General features: G+C 41.3%; 1 protein-coding gene across 2 annotated transcripts in view; it reads left to right on the forward strand.

Moving 5' to 3' along the window:
* The first annotated feature begins 668 nt into the window (after positions 1–668).
* ubr2 (ubiquitin protein ligase E3 component n-recognin 2) overlaps positions 669–21,629 on the forward strand; it is a 177,306-nt gene continuing 156,345 nt past the window's right edge. For both annotated transcript variants that reach the window (XM_068045124.1, XM_068045123.1), the window contains exons 1-2: positions 669–763; positions 18,715–18,974. In XM_068045124.1, coding sequence (XP_067901225.1) covers positions 686–763; positions 18,715–18,974 — 338 coding nt within the window. In that variant the 5' untranslated portion in view covers positions 669–685. The remainder of the gene's footprint in view (positions 764–18,714; positions 18,975–21,629) is intronic.

Here is a 21,629-nt window from a genome sequence, read left to right on the forward strand (position 1 = left end):
CAAAGTTCCCGAAACTTGCCAAACTTATCCTTCTACCTCACAGGAACATGCTGTTTCATGGTTACTATTACTTCAAGCTTTTTATTCCGAGTTGGAGGCACAACTACAGCTTCAACACTGGAAGTCTGGATGAGGCAGTGTCTCACATGTCTCACTCGATGAGCCGCCTCTGCTTTGCAGCTTATTACACAACGAAGGGTATCACTATTGAGACTGGTTCTGCCCTCCTCACTCACACAAGACACTCGCAGGAGGGATTGCACTGTAACCCAAGAGCACTGAGATTCAGATCAACTAACACGACATTGAGGATTCAGTTTTTGTTTTGACATTTCTAAATAGTCCAAGCAATAATTGGCAAATCTTATGCAGAAACAAACAAATATAAACACAGATCCATTAGGAAAGGTGTGATCTATTCGAAAAGCAGTCTGATCAAGACAATGATTTTTTGGTAAATTTAATAAAATGTAAATTGGTCTTTTATCGTTAAAGGGTTAACAAAACACAAGTAAGAAAAAAAATAAATAGTTTTGTCTTAACTTAGCATCCTGATCACTGGTGGTGATAATAGAACAGTATCATTGGCTGAGAACCCATGCCCAAGTAGAGCGGATGTTTGGCCTTGGTGACGATCATTTCCGGTTGGAGAGTTGGGGTCCCGTTTTTCGGCCTAAAATCCAAGATGGCGGCTACTGAATCGGAAGAGGTTCCGTCCATACCGAAGTTTTTAATGGACTGTTCGGCGAAGGACATAGCCTTGGTACGAAATATAATGCAGATTTTGTTAATTTCCCTCTAACTAATACGGTCGGAAACCAGTGTTCACTTTGATTTCCTCCCTAAGGAGCTGTTTTTTCTCAGACGGGGGAAGGTTGTTAAGTAAAGACCTATCCCAGGCCTGCGGCGTTGTTTTCGGATTTGCTGAGACATGGTGTCCGTGGGTCAAGTGAAAGGGTGGTGAAAACATGAGCAGCACTTCGGCTCTTGTGTGGATCTCCACGAAATTCAAGAATTTTTTAAAAATACTTGTTTTACAGCTGAAGGTCCATTCGTGGTGTTAACTTGTCGGGACTCAGCACTTCCTGCTGTCGACGTGAAGTTACAACCTCATCTGAAGCAAATTCTTTGACATCCATTCGAATGATATGTAGCTAATATTTAAATATCCCGAATCCGGAGCTCGAGGAGCAGGTTGATTTCAGGAAATGAGCGTTAGGAGTTAAAATATTCACGAAGAAATACCAGCTGTTATATTTTGTGTTAATTGGCCGCACTCCAAATGTCTGAACGTTACAGAAATTTGGTAGTGTACAAATTGAATCTTATCGCCTCTCGTAAGCATGTACTTCAGTTATGAAGTTGTTTTTATTTTTGAGATACATTTGAATGTGTTTAAAACCTGTCAAATAATTAGGTCTGGTGTCGGTATTCTACAAATGATGGTTCATAGGGTGTCATTTTCCCCAAACTAAAGAAAAATTACAAGTGTCATAGAAATGGAAGACTTCATATCCACAGGATGTGCTAAGTGTTTCATAGTTACTTTTTATGCCAGTCATTTTATGGTAGGTGAAAATAGCAGCCAATTTGGTGCGGTTGTCTGAAGGATAAATGTTGGCCAGCAAATGGGGTTAGTTCCCCTGCTATAAAGAAAAAAAAGAAAAGAATGTGCATTTATATACATGAGGATGTCCAAGTGCTTTGCAGCCAGTTAAGTACTTTAACGGTGTAGTTACTTTTGTAATGTAGGGAAAGGTGGCTGTCAGTTTGCACACAGCACTGAAATACTGAACCAGATAAACAATTTTATTGTTGAGAGATTAATATTAGACAAGACACTGGGGAGAACACGGGTGTCTTTGAGAAGTGCCATGGGATCTTTTATGGCCACCTGAGAGGGTATACAGTTTAAGTCCTCATCTGAAAGAGGGTACCCCTGACCATGCATTCCTTTCTCAGTACTAAAAGTGTTCAATGCTCTGGTGGAACTTGAACTGCCAACCTTCTGACTCAGAGGTAAAAGTGCTACCACTGAGTCAAAGTAGACAGCTTAAGTTTAACTTCTCATTCGAAAGACAGCATTTCTGACCATCAGCAGCGGTACCTTAGTGCAAGACTGCAGATCAGTTTAAGTCAAGGGTGTCGATGTACCGTCTCCGCAACAGTTTAATTTGGCCTGTGGTGTGCTGCGTTTAGGGTCATCAAGTCTGATAGAATAAGAAGTCAATCTCTGGGCATTGCTTCTTAGTCTGGGACTCCTGGGAAATGGGGTGGTTTGAAAGATTGGGTCATTGCGGGTGGGGGGGGGGGTGGGTTTGGTGGTGGTGGGGTGATGCTGGTGGGGGGGGGCGGGGGTGGTGCTGGTGGGAGGGAGGTGTCAGTTGGGAGATTGGAACTCTTGAGAGGAGGGATATAGAATTGTTCAAGGTACTGGGACTCCTGGGGTGGAGGGGGAAATCCACCATGAGTTTGGGATTCCCTGGACAGGAAGGTGAAGGAGAGTCAATTGGGACTTGTGTGGGGGGGCTAGTCAGGATATTGGGACTCCGTGGATGGGATGGAGTTCATTCAGAAGAACAAAGAACCGTACAGCACAGGAACAGGCCATTCGGCCCTCCAAGCCTGCACCGATCTTGATGCCTACCTAAACTAAAACCTTCTGCACTTCCGGGGACCGTATCCCTCTATTCCCATCCTATTCATTTATTTGTCAAGATGCCTCTTCAACGTTGCTATCGTACCTGCCAAATATTGTTATAATTAGCCTTCCCCCAATTTAGCACCTTCACCCGAGGACTATTATGCTTATCCACAAGTACCTTAAAACTTATGGAATTATGGTCACTGTTCCCGAAATGCTCCCCTACTGAAACTTCGACAACCTGGCCAGGCTCATTCCTCAATACCAGGTCCAGTACGACCCCATCCCTAGTTGGACTATCTACATATTGTTTCAAGAAGCCCTCCTGGATACTCCTTACAAATTCTGCTCCATCTTAGCCCCGAGCACTAAGTGAGTTCCTGTCAATATCGGGGAAGTTAAAATCACCCACCACTACAACCCTGTTACCTTTAGATTAGAACTTCTGGGGAGTGGTGGGTGATGGACATGTGGAATTGCAGGAGGTTCAGGATGGTGGTATTGTAGGGCTTAGAGAGTGAGAAGTGGTGAGGAAATGGGTTGGAGCAACGTCAGCAACATAATGAATGGGATTGATGCTTAGACTAAAAAGGTGACTAAAACCTGGGGGCTTTAGTATGGGTAAACAGTGGAAAACTGTTTGCAGTAATGTAGGAATGGGGAACAAGGAGATGAAGACTGGGAATTCTTGCTGCATACAGAGAGCTGCACGTCCCTATTTTACGTTGCAAGCCCCAACGTACGCCGCACAAGTCTGGTTGGAAGAGGAGGGATGCAGCCACATCCCCACTCCCTTGCCTTTTTTCTCGACAGCAAACCCTGGGCCTGATGTCCCCCATCTTGTCTGTCAGTTCCCCGCTTGGGATTTCAGAGTATGCAACATGAGTTTGAGCTTCAATCAGCAGCGAGGGGAACAGCTGAACAATGAGATTTGAGATGAGCGGTCTTGTCTGTGAGGATTGTTTTTCTAAATTACTTACAAATACCACATTTATAATAGTTTGAAGAGTATTTCACTCCATGTATTGTTTTGGTTTTAACTCTTGGGATCAATAGTGAGGTGGACTGAATATCTTTTTTTCAAAAATGCAATGTGAATGGATTTGTTTTTTTTATCTCCTGTAAATATTAATGCTGTATAGCCTACTTTGAAAGTCAAATTAGCTTTTTTTCTGGGTAGTTGCCTTGTTCAGTCTAGGCGTCAACTGTTTTTTGGTGTTGGTGATAAAAATCACTACAGTAATGTAACGCGGTTTTGTACAGTGTGTTGAGTAGCAGCACACTACATTCTTTGGCATTACCCATTTTTGTTTGATTTGGAGGAGGAATAAAATAAGGAAAATGAGAGTTTGTGAAGTAAGACCATCCAGAACAAACTTGAGCTGATATAACTTGGGCTTCGTGGCTCAATAAGCCCACTCTTGGATACAGAATCCAGAGAGAGGGATGGAAGCAGAGACTGCAGATAATTAATATAAAGAATGCTGAAGTTGCACTCTATAGTTTGAAAGAGAAATGCTATTAATTGGGGATTTTTTGGTGATGAACAATTAGGATTACGTAAGCATGCAGGGTCTGACAAAAAGGTGCAACGAAGATGGGATTGGCGGTTGAGATTATTCTGGTGGCGAGTATTTTAATGCCATAAATTTATAAATCTTGGAGAGGCAGATGTGTCCATGCCTAAATCTGTGATTTGCTTCTATTTCCATCATTTAATGAATGGTGATAAATGTTATGCTTTAATTTTAAAATTGAATTAGTTATTTTGCCTTAGCAGAACCCGTGCAACTGATTCACTTGAGAAAAACAGCCAGCTTCAGTGCCTTTGACATGAAAGAAAATTACCTATTTTCAAACAAATATATTTCAAGTTCCTAGAATAGTCTTCAATATAATTTTTGTACTCTCCCTCTTAAACTGTGCAGGTAGTAATGCAGAATGCAGTTGACACCAATTAGGTAAACTACCAGAACATTCATAAATTATGAAATTAATTTCCTATCTCTGCTTGATTTTGTAAGCAACAGGTAATCATTGTGAAAGAATAGAACATTTTCAAACACTGAAGCAAACTATTTTGAGAAATAGTTTAGTTTAGAGATGCAGCACTGAAACAGGCCCTTCGGCCCACCGAGTCTGTGCCGACCATCAACCACCCATTTATTTTAATCCTACACTAACTCCATATTCCTACCACATCCCCACCTGTCCCTATATTTTTCTACCACCTACCTATACTAGGGGCAATTTATAATGGCCAATTTACCTATCAACCTGCAAGTCTTTTGGCATGTGGGAGGAAACCGGAGCACCCGGAGAAAACCCACGCAGACACAGGGAGAACTTGCAAACTCCACACAGGCAGTACCCAGAATTGAACCCGGGTCGCTGGAGCTGTGAGGCTGCGGTGCTAACCACTGCGCCACTGTGCCGCCTTATAAGATAAGTGCAGAGCAAAGTTACATAAAGGTAAATTTTCTGAATTAGCACTATCATTAAAAAGCAGCACGGTTTTCTAATAGCCACGATGTACATACCACTGTGAAGACATGCTGTGTAATTGCCTATGAAATAGCTGTGTCAGCAAAACCATATTCTGAGGGAAAACCTTTGAAGAAAGGCATACTAAAATCTGCCAGAATAGTGCAGTGGAAATTCAAGTGGCATGTCTGCAATTGGTGCCTCAGTCCTCATTTTAATAAGTCATTCCTCCAGAGGCTGCTTGCCCAATATTGGGATCAAATTTGGGCCTGCGGCATTGCTGGTAAGTCCTGTAAAGTGGAGTGGAGGAAAATACAGGAATGCCTAGTGCAGGTGGCAGTGGCCCACAGTCATGGAAAAATGAGTCGGAGCTTGCACAGTTTGTACTCCACCTAGTTTTTCAAGAATTCTGCAGACAGGTCCTGAAGCAGGCATTAGACCCTTCTTTACATTCAGTTGTCAATTTCAGGAGGCCACCAGGATCACCTCAAAATCGTGAGGGCTAATATGGTGGCACAATCTCAGGCCCAGAAACTAGTATATGTTCCAGTTTTGCACTCAAAAAGTGGGCAAAATGTGTACGAATGTCTACCCAAGTGTCGAATGTACCCTGGGCCAAGATGTCAGATCAGACCCAGTGTTTAAAATAAGCTAGTCATCCCCAGCCTAGATTATCTTTTCAAGTTGTGGAGAAGAGGTCACATCTGTAATCTTCCAGATCAGATGAGTACTGTGTATGAGCCAAACTGATATGCTATAAATGTAGCATCACCTTGGAAGTGACACTTGGAAGTTCTAGTGTAAGTCTTGAGCCAGCATCTGACCTGACTCCAGAATAACGTTGTGTCAAGGGAGTTTCTCTAAAGTTTGTTAAGCCCCTCATGAAATGCCACTTGAAATCAAAGATTTGATGTCATTCTTTGTCATGCTGATCTTTGCACCATTTGAATTCCTCCAGTCCAGCTTTCAGTCTGCCCACACCACGTAGTCAACTCAACAACAATATCATCTTATGACCATTGTTATGATCAAGTGAGGAGTGGTGGAAGTGCTTCCTTCTTTTCCCTCCTTGTTTGACCACAACAGGTTTAATTCTTTCTTAAAGTGGATACACTGGCCAGTTCAGTAGGTGTTTAAATTCCTTTCTTGCTGTTATCATAACAAGAACCAGACAGGTTTTCTTGTATTTAATGAAGAGGTTAACTTTTTATTGTACCTAAAATGAACTAATAAAAATAATAAACTGTGCACCAAATTTCACTCGCACACATGCGCAAATAAAGGTAGATTGTTTGGGTTAGAGTACATAGTAAAATGGATTATAAAGTCTGTGGCATTTGATGATGTGGCTGGATTCAGTGGCCCTGAGGCTTTCAGTTTGAAGAGGTAGATGACTGGTTCAGTGGTTCTCTTGGAGACTGCGATGCAGAGGACTTCCTCCAACGGGGTTTCTGATTGTAGCCGGAGTATGCAAAGATGGTCAGTCAACAGGCAGAGTTCCAACCTTGTCGGCTGAGAGAGAGCGAGAGACCCCCACCCTCATCTACACGTGTCAGGAGTCCAGTAGCATCTCCTTGCTGCTGCAGAGAAACACGAGCTTAAAACCACAGATGGGGAGGGGCGTGTCACAAGACAGTCACCCAGTGATTCAAACATGGTTGCAGTGTTTCTTACTAAAAAGAACAGGTAGTTCCCTTAAACCTGCTGGATCTTGGTGTTTGCTGAGATGAGCAGCCATTTCATCTCCACCTCACAGGCCTTGCAATGTAGGATCCGGTGTTGCAAATTTAGTGGCCATCCTAAGCTGCCAAAATCATCCTTCATCAGCTGTTCTCTTAAATTTCTTCAAAAAATATAATTTCAGATCTCCAGTCAGTGGATGAAAGAAAATTATCATTCAACAAAGCAACTTGGTGTGATACCATCGTGATTTATTTCCCTTTGTCCTCATTGACCTGTCCAAGGCATTGACTCAGTTGACCATATCATCCTCCAATGCCTTTGCAATGTGGTTTACCTAAGCAGAATTCTTTGATCAGTTTGATTTGTACATTTTAAGCAATGGTTTCTTGTCCAGCCCCTACACAGTTACCTCATCACTGGCGCACACCGATGTTCAGTCCTTTGTTCTTTTGTTTTCTTCATTTGAATGGGACTCCTTAGTGACATTATCCATCACATGGTGTCAGTTTCCAGCTAAAGGCTGACGATACATGGGTTTACCTCTTCACAACCATCTCTACACTGTCAGATTGATTCTCTGAAATCAAATTAAATCCAAGGCCAGACATTTGTCAAATAGAATTTCAGGCAGACCAAAGCTGTTAATTTGAATATGCCAAGAGGTTCCTAACTTAGTTTCTCCCTGGCTGCTCACTTAGGTTGAATCAGAAAGTTTGCAACTTAGGTGTTCTATTCAGCCCTGAGCTGGTCTGCCAACCCCACATATTGGCCATCACCAAGAGTGCCTGCTTTCACCTCTTTTACATCATGTTGCACCTTTCACCTCACCCCACCACCTCTGTTACAAATATCCACATTCTATTTCCCTCAAGACTCCACTTCTGCAACATGTGCCACTATCCTTCTGAATTCCATGCTACACCAACTTCAGCTTACTGCCTGAACACCTGTCATGCAGTTCATTATTCCTGTCCTTGCTGACCTTTTGGCTTACTGTTTAACACATCAATAGACCTGTTATTTGAATTAAGCAGTATGAAAATAATTGAATTCAGATAACTTATTTATAAATGCTTTTTAAAAAAAGTGTTATATAGATACAAAATGTATAAGTTCACTTGCTATTGAGCCTGACTCTGGAAGGAGAATAAAAGGGGCAGGAGGGTATTTGGGTATGAGGGAGGTAGAAAAGGCAGCCAAGAAAATGACAAGGGAAGGGTAAAAAGAGGGTGACGAGAGTGGGAGAGCTAGTAATGGGGATGATTGGCAGTTGCCGTGCATTCTCCTGGTTACTAAGCAATCACAGTGATAGGGTGGTGAGGAGTGGTGGCCTGGCATTCTTCCAGGTGTTAAGACAACCAATCTCAGCAAGAGGTGGTTGGGTGTGGGATGATTCTGGACAACATTCTTTGTAAATTATAGGATAGCTGACAGTAATGATGAACACCATTGCATGGATCCATTTTCTTTCCTGTTTTGAGGCAAAAGTTCATGGCCTGGAGAGTGTTGATGTGTTCAATATTCTTCAAGTGGAGAAGACTACTTTGGGATGGTATGGGCTACTTCAAGTTCTAAAACCTGAGGGATGGGCTCTGATCATGCATCAAGCATCAAATCTGAAGGAAGTGATGGATGTTGTGCTTGTTTTGAATATGTAACAAATGTTGGCTTACCTTAGAGGGGTGATATGGCAGATGCATCTGGGTATAACTTTTGTTTCAGTTTTTTGCTCATTAGGTGGTGAAGGTAGCTGACAAAAAATTTGTCTTTGCACGGCCAGGTTAGCTTTTAACTTTCTGAAAAGAACTGGGCTATTCATTTTTTTTGTGTAGAGATAGTCAACACCCAGTTGCTTCGAATCATGCTGTCTTGATAATTAAGGAACCAAAAGTTGGATGTTACTCACAGGATCAGTAAGATCATAGATTTAAAACTAGTTAGGAAGAATCATTGCACACTCACTCAGCAATTGGGGAGTTGAGAAGTCAGTTTGGCAGGCCTGTTTCTGATATTGTGTTGAAGATGGCAGTGTGCAGGGCAAGTTATTAAGTGAATCTCACTGTACTTAATGGGTCATTTATGATCCTTAGCTTTACCTCCAATTGCAATGTTGCACCTATTCACAGGTTTTTAACCTACATTATAGATTGAAAAGAAAAGAATACAATTTTTTAAGTGCAAAGAATGACAGAATTATCAGGGGTAGACGTAAAGTATATTGGATATAACTAGTAGTTAGTGCCCATACCAGTACAAAATTTGACCCAAAAAACAAATTTGCATCAGATAAAACTGTTAGGACTGAGGCGGGAAGAGTGCACTGTCCTTCTCTAGTTCCCTTTCTCCACGGGTTACAATATATTTTTTTATTTTATTTAGAGATACAGCACTGAAACAGACCCTTCGGCCCACCGAGTCTGTGCCGACCATCAACCTCCCATTCATACTAATCCTACACTAATCCCATAATCCTACCACATCCCCACATTCCCCTACCACCTACCTATACTAGGGGCAATTTATAATGGCCAATTTACCTATCAACCTGCAAGTCTTTGGCATGTGGGAGGAAACCGGAGTACCCAGCGAAAACCCACGCAGACACATGGAGAGCTTGCAAACTCCACACAGGCAGTACCCAGAATTGAACCTGGGTCGCTGGAGCTGTGAGGCTGCGGTGCTAACCACTGCGCTACTGTGCCGCCCGATTTACCCAATTACTGATATGGCTAATTATATACTCTAATTTTATTTCAGAATAAAATCCAACCAGGTTTCTTTAATAAAGAAATTATAATAAAGACTTATTCAGTAATGACACAAAGCATTAACAGATGGAAATATGAAATTTCCCTTGTAACTTAGCCCAACATATACTGGTTTAAGAAAAAAAAGTCTTTTCTGCAGAGATCTCTTTACAAAGAAAAAATTTGGCCGAATACTTGTTTATTCTTGAAGGAAAACATGTGGAATGATATCCTTTTCTGGTCTCCAAATACGCATAGATGCCGGTCACTGGGATCTTTGGAGCAGTTCTCTTCAGGTGACAGGATTAGTCTGGCTGGCTTTCCAGGAGAAATACAGCATTGGGGTTTCAACTATCTCACACTGGCTTCTGAGAGGTGGAGAAACGATGAACTAGTGTCTTCAGTCGCTGAACACCCCCCACCCCCCCGCCAACTGTCTCAGCGTTATTAAAACAAAAGCAACTCTTGACCACCATAATTCTTGACATGTCACTTCTCTGTAAACTCCCCCTAGTCATCAAGGCTGTTGTTATTTACTTAGCTGAATATATGGGACTTCCATTAAGTGCTTTTTTAAACCAAGTCCCAAAAACGAAGTCCAGCAGCTCCTCAGATTTCCAGACTTTTACACACAAGTCCTCAAAAATAGATTAAAACATGGAAACAGCTTCATAACACTGTATATCTTTTAAAGGTGTATTGGGTCCAAGGACTGTAGGTTAAATATTGGGTTCATATGATTTTTCAGGTCTAACTGAAATCTAATTTATCTATTTAAATGTATAAGCGGCAGACAATATTAAGGGTGTTATAAGCACTGAGTTTCTTGCTAATGATTGCTAATCAGTGAACCCTGCTGGAATGTGTGTTTATATCTAAGGAGACTGATTTAGATGTGATGTCAATATTGTCAAATTGTCTGACCAGGCTCATAAGATATCCTAGAGGGCTTTAATGCCATTATAAAATATGTGAGGCGGTGAATGGAGAAAGTTTAAAAGTAATACTAGGGGTAAAATGGACTTTGAAGTTATAGTAAATGAAGTATAGATCAAGATAAACAGATATTCGAGAACACTGTGGTTCGAGTACTTTCTTTGGCCTCCTTATCTCGAGAGACAATGGGTAAGCGCCTGGAGGTGGTCAGTGGTGTGTGGAGCAGCGCCTGGAGTGGCTATAAAGGCCAATTCTAGAGTGACGGGCTCTTCCACAGGTGCTGCAGAAAAATTTGATTGTCGGGGCTCTTACACAGTTGGCTCTTCCCTTGCGCCTCTGTCTTTTTTCCTGCCAACTGCTAAGTCTCTTCGACTCGCCACACTTTAGCCCCGCCTTTATGGCTGCCCGCCAGCTCTGGCGAAAGTTGGTAACTGACTCCCACGACTTGTGATCATTGTCACAGGACTTCATGTCGCTTTTGCAGACGTCTTTAAAGCGGAGACATGGGCGGCCGATGGGTCTGATACCAGTGGCGAGCTCGCTGTACAGTGTGTCTTTGGGGATCCTGCCATCTTCCATGCGGCTCACATGGCCAAGCCATCTCAAGCGCCGCTGACTCAGTAGTGTGTAAAAGCTGGGGATGTTGGCCGCCTCGAGGACTTCTGTGTTGGAGATACGGTCCTGCCACCTAATGCCAAGTATTCTCCGGAGGCAGCGAAGATGGAATGAATTGAGACGTCGCTCTTGGCTGACATACGTTGTCCAGGCCTCGCTGCCATAGAGCAAGGTACTGAGGACACAGGCTTGATACACTCGGACTTTTGTGTTCCGTGTCAGTGCGCCATTTTCCCACACTCTCTTGGCCAGTCTGGACATAGCAGTGGAAGCCTTTCCCATGCGCTTGTTGATTTCTGCATCTAGAGACAGGTTACTGGTGATAGTTGAGCCTAGGTAGGTGAACTCTTGAACCACTTCCAGAGCGTGGTTGCCAATATTGATGGATGGAGCATTTCTGACGTCCTGCCCCATGATGTTCGTTTTCTTGAGGCTGATGGTTAGGCCAAATTCATTGCAGGCAGCCGCAAACCTGTCGATGAGACTCTGCAGGCACTCTTCAGTGTGAGATGTTAAAGCAGCATCGTCAGCAAAGAGGAGTTCCCTGATGAGGACTTTCCGTACTTTGGACTTCGCTCTTAGACGGGCAAGGTTGAACAACTTGCCCCCTGATCTTGTGTGGAGGAAAATTCCTTCTTCCGAGGACTTGAACGCAGCAGGGAGAAGAAAATCCCGAAAAGTGTAGGTGCGAGAACACAGCCCTGTTTCACGCCACTCAGGATGGGAAAGGGGTCTGATGAGCCACCATGTTGAATTGTGCCTTTCATATTGTCATGGAATGAGGTGATGATACTTAGTAGCTTTGGTGGGTTTGAGTACTATTGATGGAGGTATTGAGTGTAGGACAGTGGTTTTCAAACTGGGGTCTCAATAGACTGCGCTGGGGTTCATGAAATGAATAAGTGCTTACAGAGCAGAGCCCACCTTATGGGTGAGCAACAGCGCAAGGCATTGTGGTCAGGGCTTAAATTTAGATTTGCCACAAAGTAGCAACTTGGAACTGCCAACTGCTGCTTAAGACCCTCAACTCTTTGGTTAAAAGCCCTGCATGGTGAGTCTGCAGCCTCTTGCTTTGGTGCACTGTCACTCCAGTAGATCCACAAATCTGTCATTGGTCCCAGACTGTTCTTCAGCTGGTCTTCCAGTACTTCAGAGCCATTAATTTACCAGACTGCGTAAAACAAATTACATTTGTGTTTTGTGGGACCATATTCTGAAATTACGTCCACTTTTCCCTGAAAAAAAGCATTGGTTCTTATATAGAATGACTTCACGAATGCCATTGTCAAATATCACACAAGGATAGACTGACAGTAGTGAAGGGCAGGCACACCCATCTCACTGATCTGTAAGTAAAGACTTGTTTACTTGGAAGCATTATTGAAATTATTATGCAGCACTTTCATGAGTATTAGGAAGTATTACAAAGGTAGGGAGGTCTGTGATTAATCCATTTGAAAAGAAGTCCTTCAACCATCAAAGTTTGAGACCCACCAGTGTAAAAGGCAAATGGGGAAGTTTAAATCCTGTTTTTTGTACTGTTGCACTGGTTTCTCTGTTCTCCAATTATGTTTGATCAGGAAAAACTAACAGTTTGTTTTCCTATGATACATTAAACTGACACCCTGTTTCAGTTCAGGTGGTCATAAAAGGTCTCATTAAAAAAATTAAAACAGACGCGGGGAGTTTTTCTGGTGCCCACACCAATATTCCCTCTATCAACACCCCCAGAAGTTATTAACTGGCCCTTTATCATATTGTTGTGTATGAAATCTTACTGTGTGTAAATTGGCTGCTGTATTTATATACAAAACACCTATGCCAAGTCCCCCTTTGGCATTGAGAGGCCCCATGAACATAAACAAAATACATGCTTATTTCTCCCCCTCTGTCACCCTGGAGATTAAATGTTTGCGTTTCCAGGCTGTATGTGGCATTTTGGATGAAAAGCACTCTTGCCCATATGGCCTTTTTTTCTGCTACACTTTATGAATTCCTGACACTTGATTGTCTTAGAATTTATTGAAAATCTTTCAGAATACTGGTAAAATTACTTTCTAGGCATTGCTGTTGTACCTGTATATTAATGCTTTTTTCGTTAAGCAGAACCACAAACAAAGGGAGTAGCCATAATGATAGATGTTAACAGTGTTGTATCTTCAGATTATGTTCTAACTTTCAACATGCTACAGAATTGAGATTTGTATGACTGCAAATTATTCTGGTGTATCATCTAAACTCCTCAGGTGTTACTGTTTGTAATTCAGTCTCAATATTCATTTTTCTGCAGTCATTTTCATTCATCTGTACGCTTTATTCCAAAGTCTCTTATCCACCCTTTCATGGTTAGGGTGGAGCAAAATAATAATGAGTGCAAATAATCACTGCTTATTGACTTAACTTTTAGTCAGTGGGATATTTAAGCCAATCAGTAATCTAGATAAATATAAAAATGATCGAAGTATAGCAATGGAGTCCCATGTAGGCCAGACCAGGTGCGGCAGGGTCCTTTTCCATGAAGGACATTAGAGAGTCAGTTGGGTTTTATGTATGACAAAAACAGTTTGTGGCCGTTTTTCTGGCACCAGCCCAAATAAATGATCACATCACATTTATTAAGATTATTATTACCATCTACTGCATTTGGAGCTGATTAACCCTTTTCTGTTAGCTGCAAGTTTGTATGTTGGATAAGGGAGTGAGATCCACTGAAATGCTGATGCATAGCTGTTGTCTCTCTCCAGTTTTATTTGCGGTTTTATTGTTCATTGGTGGCTGTGGTCTGGACCTTAGCCTCATGTTATTTCACTAGTCAATTTGAAGAGTTTGTGCCGATAACAAAATGCAGTATGTATCTTTAATTTAAAAAGTGAATAGTGACAATTCCACTTTGATTAAGGATATGGTAAGCACCAGAGTAGGAAGTGGCAAGAGCTCTTGGAGTCCTTCAGAAACACCATTTCCTTAACCAAAATGGAACTGTGGATTAAGCCAAATTAATTTTGTTCAAACCGCTCAGTTGCACAGCACAATTTTTTTTAAATCATAACTTTCATCAAAATTGCCAATTATGAGAAGCACATTACAGGAGCTGCATATTCTTTACTTAAAAAAAAAAGTTATATATTGCACTTTCACTGGTCACCTTCAAGAGCTCGAGATGATTGATTACTTTAAATTTGTGGGTGCAGCCTTTGAAAGAACCATAAATAATTTGTACTTTAGTACTTCAGAGTTGGAGTAAATTTTTGGTGATGTCAGTTTTCCAGGTTACAGCAAGCTAAAATGGGCTGGTACTGACAATGCAGTCACAAAATATTGAAATTCTTGAATATTGTGGGTTTGGAGACTTCAAAGGGTTGTTCTTAGGGCTGCTACTTCATTGGATATCCAACCCCTTCTCTGAAGCCTGCCCTAAATCTTTACAAGAATAAAGGAGGATCACAAATTGAGAAGAAAATTGATCCACTGAGTCAGTGGCATTTAACTTGGTGGACGGCATCTGCTTCTGAGAAGCAGAGTTGATGAAAACAGCATTGAGTACTTTTGAAGTGTGGTCACTGTGCTAATGTAGGAAACAATAGCCAATTGTCATGCTTCATCTAAGTGGCAGTTAAAACATGGTAACAGTTAATTACTAGCAAAAGTATTCAAATATCTACTTTTACAACAATTAATTAAATCAGTAAATGTTTTTTAAAATAATAACAAGAAATGCTGGAACCACTCAGCAGGTCTGGCAGCATCTGTGAAAAGAGAAGCAGAGTTAACGTTTCGGGTCAGTGACCCTTCCCGTTAACTCTGTTTCTCTTTTCACAGATGCTGCCAGACCTGCTGAGTGGTTCCAGCATTTCTTGTTATTATTTCAGACTTCCAGCATCCGCAGTATTTTGCTTTTATTTTAATGCTTTTTTAAAAGCAGTTTCATTGTTCTTTTGCTATTTGCTTTAAGAGATGTCTAGAACAAAAAAAAGGGAGAAAAGACTCTTTCGTCTATCAAGCCTGCTTTTTTTTTAAATTTACACAATTTATTCTATCCAATTGAATTATTACCCAAGTGAGAATTTTGCAAAATTTCTCTGGCTAAAGAAAATTAACATTTTACAATGTGCCTCCATTATCGAGAGTTGGCCAGTTAAAAAAAAACTTGTGACCAATCCATGATCTCAGGAGGTACAGAAACCATTGTACTGTTGAATATTGTATCATTTTCCTCTGTACACCTTACAACCTTTCTTCATACTCATTTGTTGGCAGCATTTAATGAGTTAATTGACAACAGTACAAACTACTTTTGCCAGTTTTTTAATGCAATTTGAACTGTTAAACCTGACTGTACAGACTTGACTAAAAGGATCATGTAATAGATGTGATTTCCCCCAATTTCCTTTTGAATTTTTTCCTGAACTGATTTGTGCATGAATGTTATTGCAAAGGTGCCATTGACTCAATGTGCAAACTTCAAGCATGCTGTGACAAAGATATGTCTTAGGATATTATTTGTTGCACAAAAAAAGTCTGTAAGCCATTTACTAGAATCACAGCCACAGGTCGGCCCATCTTGTCTGCATTGCCTCTCCGAGTAAGCAATTCAGTGCCATTCCCCTGCCTTCTCCCCATAACCCTGTACATTATTCTTCTTCAGGTAACTGTTCAATTCCCTTTTGAATGCCTTGATTGAACCTGCCTCGGTTGCATGTCTGGCAGTGCATTCCAGATCCTAACCACTTGCTGTGTGAAAGTATTTTTCCTCATGTTGCCATTGCTTATTTTGCCAATTACTTTAACTGTGCCCTCTTGTTCTTGATAGTTTTACAAGTGAAAACAGTTTCTCACCATCTACTCTGTCCAGACCTCATGATTTTGAATACCTTTTGAATGGGCGGCTAGTTTTTTCAGCTGGTGCAGTCATGAAGGGCTGACTGACTTCTTTCTGTGCCATAACTTTATGGTTCTATCAAATCTCCCCTCAGCCTTCTGCAGTCTGTCTTCATAACTGATCCTCATCCCTGGAACCACTCAAATTTTTCCTTAAATGTGGCACCCAGAATGGAATGCAGTACTCCAGCTGAGGCTGAACTAGTGTCTTGTACAAGTTCACCATAACCGCCTTGCTTTTATACTCCTATGTCCCTATTAATAAAGCCTAGGATACTGTGTGCTTTATTGACTGCTCTCAACCTGTCCTGCCACCTTTATTTAATGCCTTATGCACATGTACACCCAGGTCCTCTGTTCCTGCACCACCACCCGCCCCCCCCACCGCTTCATTTTATATTGACTCTATGTTCTTCCTACCAAAATGAATCACTTTACATTTCTCCACCTTGAACTTCATCTGCCACTTGTCTGCCCATTCCACAAGCTTGTCTATGTCCTTTTTCCTCCTCACTGCTCTCCTGCTTCCAAGTTTCGTAAAGTCCACAAATTTTGAAATTGTGCCCTGTACACCAAGGTCTTAGTCTTCAATATCCAGAAGAGCAAGGTTGCCAACACAAATAAAAACAGCATGTGTTGGAAATACTCAGATCAGGCAGCATCTGTGGAGAGAAGCAGAGATACTCTCTGCCTCTCTCCACAGATGCTGCCTGACCGGAGTATTTCCAGCACTTGCTGTTTTTAATTTCAGATTTCCAGCATCTGCAGTTTTGCTTTTATTTTAGGTCCCAATACTGACCCTGGGGAACTCCACTACAAACCTTCCTCCAGCCCAAAAACATCCATCAATTTCGGTTTCCTGTCACTCAGCCAATTTTGTATCCACATTGCTACAGTCCTTTTTATTCCGTGAGCTATAACTTGGCTTACAAGTCTGTTGTGTGGCACTATATCGAATGCCTTTTGAAAGTCCAGGTACACATCAACCCCCTCAGTTACCCCTTCGAAAAATTCCAGCAAGTTAGTTAAACGTGATTGTACCTTTACAAATCCATGCTGGTTTTCATTAATTAACCTGCATTTATCCATGAGGCCATTAATTTTGTCCCGAATTATTGTTTCTAGAAGTTTCCCCACCTCTGAAGTTAAGCTGACTGGCCTGTGGTTGCTGGGCTTATCTTGACATCTTTTTGATGAGGGTTCAATGTTTGCAATTCTCCAGTCCTCTGGCACCACCCAAGTCTAAGGCAGACTGGAAAACTATGGTTAGTGTGTCTGCAATTTCCACTCGACAATTGAAGCCAAATTCTATTTACTAATCAGAATAGTTGGAGCATACACGATAAAATTTAAGACTGCTTGGCAGGTCCCAGAAATTAATAACACTCAACTGCCTCCTCTTAATATTTACCCAATTCTCTTGTAACTTTTTCCAAACTGTCTGCCTCACACCTCTCTGGGTAGTTCATTCCACACATTCACCATTTTCTGCTGTACATCAGTTAACTCAACTCTTCCTTTTAAGCTTGAGCATTTCACTACCTCGAATGCCTAGACATCTTTGTTATAATACAGCAGACGTGTGGTGTATAGTACTCCAAGTATGGTCATACCGGTACCTTGTGTTAGTGGTAGACTCTCGTGTCTGAATTGAAGGTCATGGGTGCATGCCCCACTCCTGGAACTTGAGTAGATAATCTAGACTGACACTTAAGTATAGTGCTGAGGAGATGCTATGCTGTTGGAATTGCCTTTCAGATGAAACATTGGAACTAAAATAATTCATGCCGCTATTCGAGAAGGTTTGGGAAGTTCATTGTGCGTGCTGGCCAGCATTTAACCCTTGATCATTATTGCCAAAGCAGATGAATTGTTTGCAAATTGACTACACAAGTGACATTTCTGGATGTCATGAGTACAAGAAATACGCTAAATAAATACAAGTTTGTTCTTTGTAGACTTATCATCTACTTGCACTGGTCTTCCACAACCAGAGGAAAACAACAGCTTGCGGTAGGGTATTTGAGTGGTCTGAAGTAACTAATTTTGCAAGAGAAGACTACAGTGGTTCAAAAGATGAAAGATGACGGTCAAATGGATAGACAAGAGAAGCAGAGGTTCTCCTTCAAAGCTGAGGAGGACAAGAGGAGAAGAGACAGTAAATAGGAAAAAATTGTTTCTATGTCTGAAGGGTTGATGACCAGAGGGCACAGATTTAGGGTGATTGGCAAAAGAACCAAAAATACTTGGAAAAAAATTGCTGGGACATGGGGAAAGAGCAGATGAGTGGGATAAACTAGATTGCTGTTCGAAAGAGCCAGTGCAGACTCTGGCCAAATAACTGTCCTATACTCTTGTATGATTCATAGTGTCCCTTCAGCTTAGAAAAATGCCTCAAGGCGCTTCAGAGGTGTAATGGGGCAATTACATTCAGAGATCAGATAGCTTTTCTTAATCCTGCCATGCAGCTTGCTGTTGGTTCCTTGAGCTACCCACTAGAGCTCAACTCAAATCCATTGAATATGGAAGAAAAATTGCTTGATTGGCTATGCAACGTGCAACTCAAAGTTCATATGATAAATATTTGTCTCTTCACCCCTGATACTGCTACCTTTGTACACTTCATGTAATTGCTGAGATTAAATTTCACATTTGCTTTTTCGATTGTGAATATATATTTTAAATATCTACTGCCAGAATCAAAATTGACATTGTCTTCTTTCTTAGAGCTGGCTTCAAGCAACAGAATTGACCAGGGATGTGTACCAGCACCTTGCCTATTATGTACCAAAGATTTACTGTAGAGGCTCTAATCCTACTCCACTTCATGAAGAAATGTTAGCTCAGCATATTCTGCTCGGGCCAATGGAATGGTACCTGTGTGGAGAGGATCCTGCAGTGGGAATAACCAAACTTGAAAAGGCTAACAAGTCATCACAGCTTTGTGGGCGTGTTTTTAAAATTGGAGAGCCTACCTACTCTTGCAGGTACAGAAATCCAAACAAGTTAGATACTGTTGAATTCTGCATGTTTATAGTATTGTAGCCAGTATTGGTGATAACCTAAAGTTTTTGAATCATACCACAATAGTGTTTTAATTTTGATTCGGTCAGAATTTTGGAGACAGTGGTTAAGGAATGGCATTTGCCATTCACTATGCTGACAGCTGTTGAGAGTTTGTGTGCTTTTGAATGGAGACTTCTGTAATGTGTTGTCTGATGCAATGCAGAATCCTCGTTACAAGAACACAAGAAATAGGAGCAAGAGTAGGACATATGGCCTATCAAGCATGCTTTGCCATTCAAAATCATGGCTGATCATCCACTTTAGTGCCTTTATTTCCACCCCCCACTCTCCCCATATCCCTTTATGGGATTGGCATTTAGAAATTTGTCAATCTCTGCTTTAAACATACTCAATGACTGAGCTTCCACAGCCCTCTGGGGTGGAGAATTCCAAAGATTCCCAACCCTCTGAGTAAAGAAATTTCTCCTCATCTTGGTCCTAAGTGGCTTCTCCCTTATTTTGAAATTGTGTCCCTTGGTTCTAGACTCCAACCAGGGGAAACATCTTACCTGCATCTACCCTGTCTATCCCTTTAAGTATTTTGTAGGTTTCAATGAGATCACCTCTCATTCTTCAAAACTCGAGAGAATACAGGCCCAGTTTCCCCAATCTCTCTCCATAGGACAGTCTGGTGAACACCTTCTATGGCAATAACATCCTTGCTAAGAGGACAAAAACTGCACACTGTACTCCAGGTGCGGTCTAACCAAGGTTCTATACAATTGAAGCAAGACTTCACTATTCCTATACTCAAATCCTCTTGCAATAAAGGCTAACATACCATTAGCCTTACTAATTGCTTGCTGCACCTGCAGGTTAGCTTTCAGTAACTTATTGACAAGGACATCCAGGTCCCTTTATACATCTACACTTTCTAATCTCTTACCATAGATTTGTTCCTCCTACCAAAGTGGAGAACCTCATTGTTCCGCATTCTATTCCATCTGCCATGTTCTTGCCCACTCACTGTCCAAATTCCCTTGAAGCTACTTTGCATCTTCCTCACAACAGACATTCCCACCGAGTTTTGTGCCACCTGCAATCTTGGAATTACTACATTTGATCCCCATATCCAATATATATGGGGCCTAAGTACTGATACTTGCAGTGCCCCACTCACAGCCTGCCAACACGAGTATGACCCATTTATTCCTACCTGTTAACAATCCTTAATCCATGCCAGTATATTACCTCCTATCACGCGTGCTTTAAATTTGCTAACCAACCTCCTGTGGGGGACTTTGTCAAAAGCTTTCCGAAAATCCAAGTATCTACATCTACCGACTCCCCTTTATCTGTTCTGTTAGTAACATCCTCAAAACATGATTTCCCATTCATAAATCCATGTGAACTATGCCCAATTATCCAAGTGTTCATTTATCACATCCTTCAGAATTGATAACATTTTTCCTGCTACTGATGTAAGGCTAACAGCTCTGTATTTCCCAGTTTTCTCCCTCCTTCCCTCCCTTCTTAACTAGAATGAGGACATTTGCTGCCTTCCAATCTGCACAAACTGCTCCAGAAGCTATAGAATTTTGGACGATCACCAATGCATCCACTATCTCCATAGCTCCCTCTTTCAACACTCTGGAATGTTGGATATCAGGTCCCGGGGCTTAATCTTCAGCCCCATTAATTTCTCCAATACAACCTTCTTACTAATAATTTCCTTCAATTCCTCATTCTCCCTCGTCCCTTGCATCTCTAATTCTGGGAGATTTCTTGTATCTTGCTCAAGAAGACAGACACAACATAATCATTTAGCTTCTCTGCCATTTCGCTATTCTCCATTATAAATTTTCCTGTCTGCCTGTAGTGGATCCACATTTGTCTTAGCCAAATGTTTCCTTTTTACGTACCTATAGAAGCCTTCACAGTCAGTGTGTATTCATATTCTATTCCCCCTTTCAGTTTCTCGGTCCTCCTTTGTTGTATTCTAAAATCCTCCTAATCTTCAAGTTTACTACTTTTCTGGCAATTTTATAGGCTTTTTCTTTTAATCTTATACAATCCTTAACTTCCTTTGTTAGCCACGGTTGATTTTTCTTTTTGGGTTTTTGTTCCTTGAAGGAATGTATAGTTGCTGTAAACTATATTATAATTGTTTGAAGACTATCCGTTGTCTATGCACTGTCATACCTTTTAATGTATTTTTACGATCCACCTCAGCCAATTTGCCCCTCATAACTTCATAATTTCTTTTGTTCAAATTTAACACCCTGGCTTCATACTGAACTACCTCACTTTCAAACATAATGTAAAATTATCATTTAATAGTCACTCATCCCTAAAAGTTCTTTTGCGACAATATTATTAGCCCTTTCTCATTGTGTATTACTAGATCTAAAAGAGCCCGTTCTCTGGTTGGTTCCTCAACATACTGCTCTAGAAAACTATTCCTAACACTCCAGAAACTCATCCTCCGCAGCATTAGTGCTCATTAGGTTTATGCAGTCCATGGATTGCTAAGCGAACAAGTTTTGACTTTTTTTTTCGTTTGGTTTTTCAGTAGATTTATTGGGAATCTAGAATAGTGGGAATGGAGGTAAAGGCAGTTGTATGTTCCTCCTGCA

This window comes from Heterodontus francisci, chromosome 13 (assembly GCF_036365525.1).
Source record: "Heterodontus francisci isolate sHetFra1 chromosome 13, sHetFra1.hap1, whole genome shotgun sequence".
Classification (NCBI taxonomy): Eukaryota; Metazoa; Chordata; class Chondrichthyes; order Heterodontiformes; family Heterodontidae; genus Heterodontus; species Heterodontus francisci.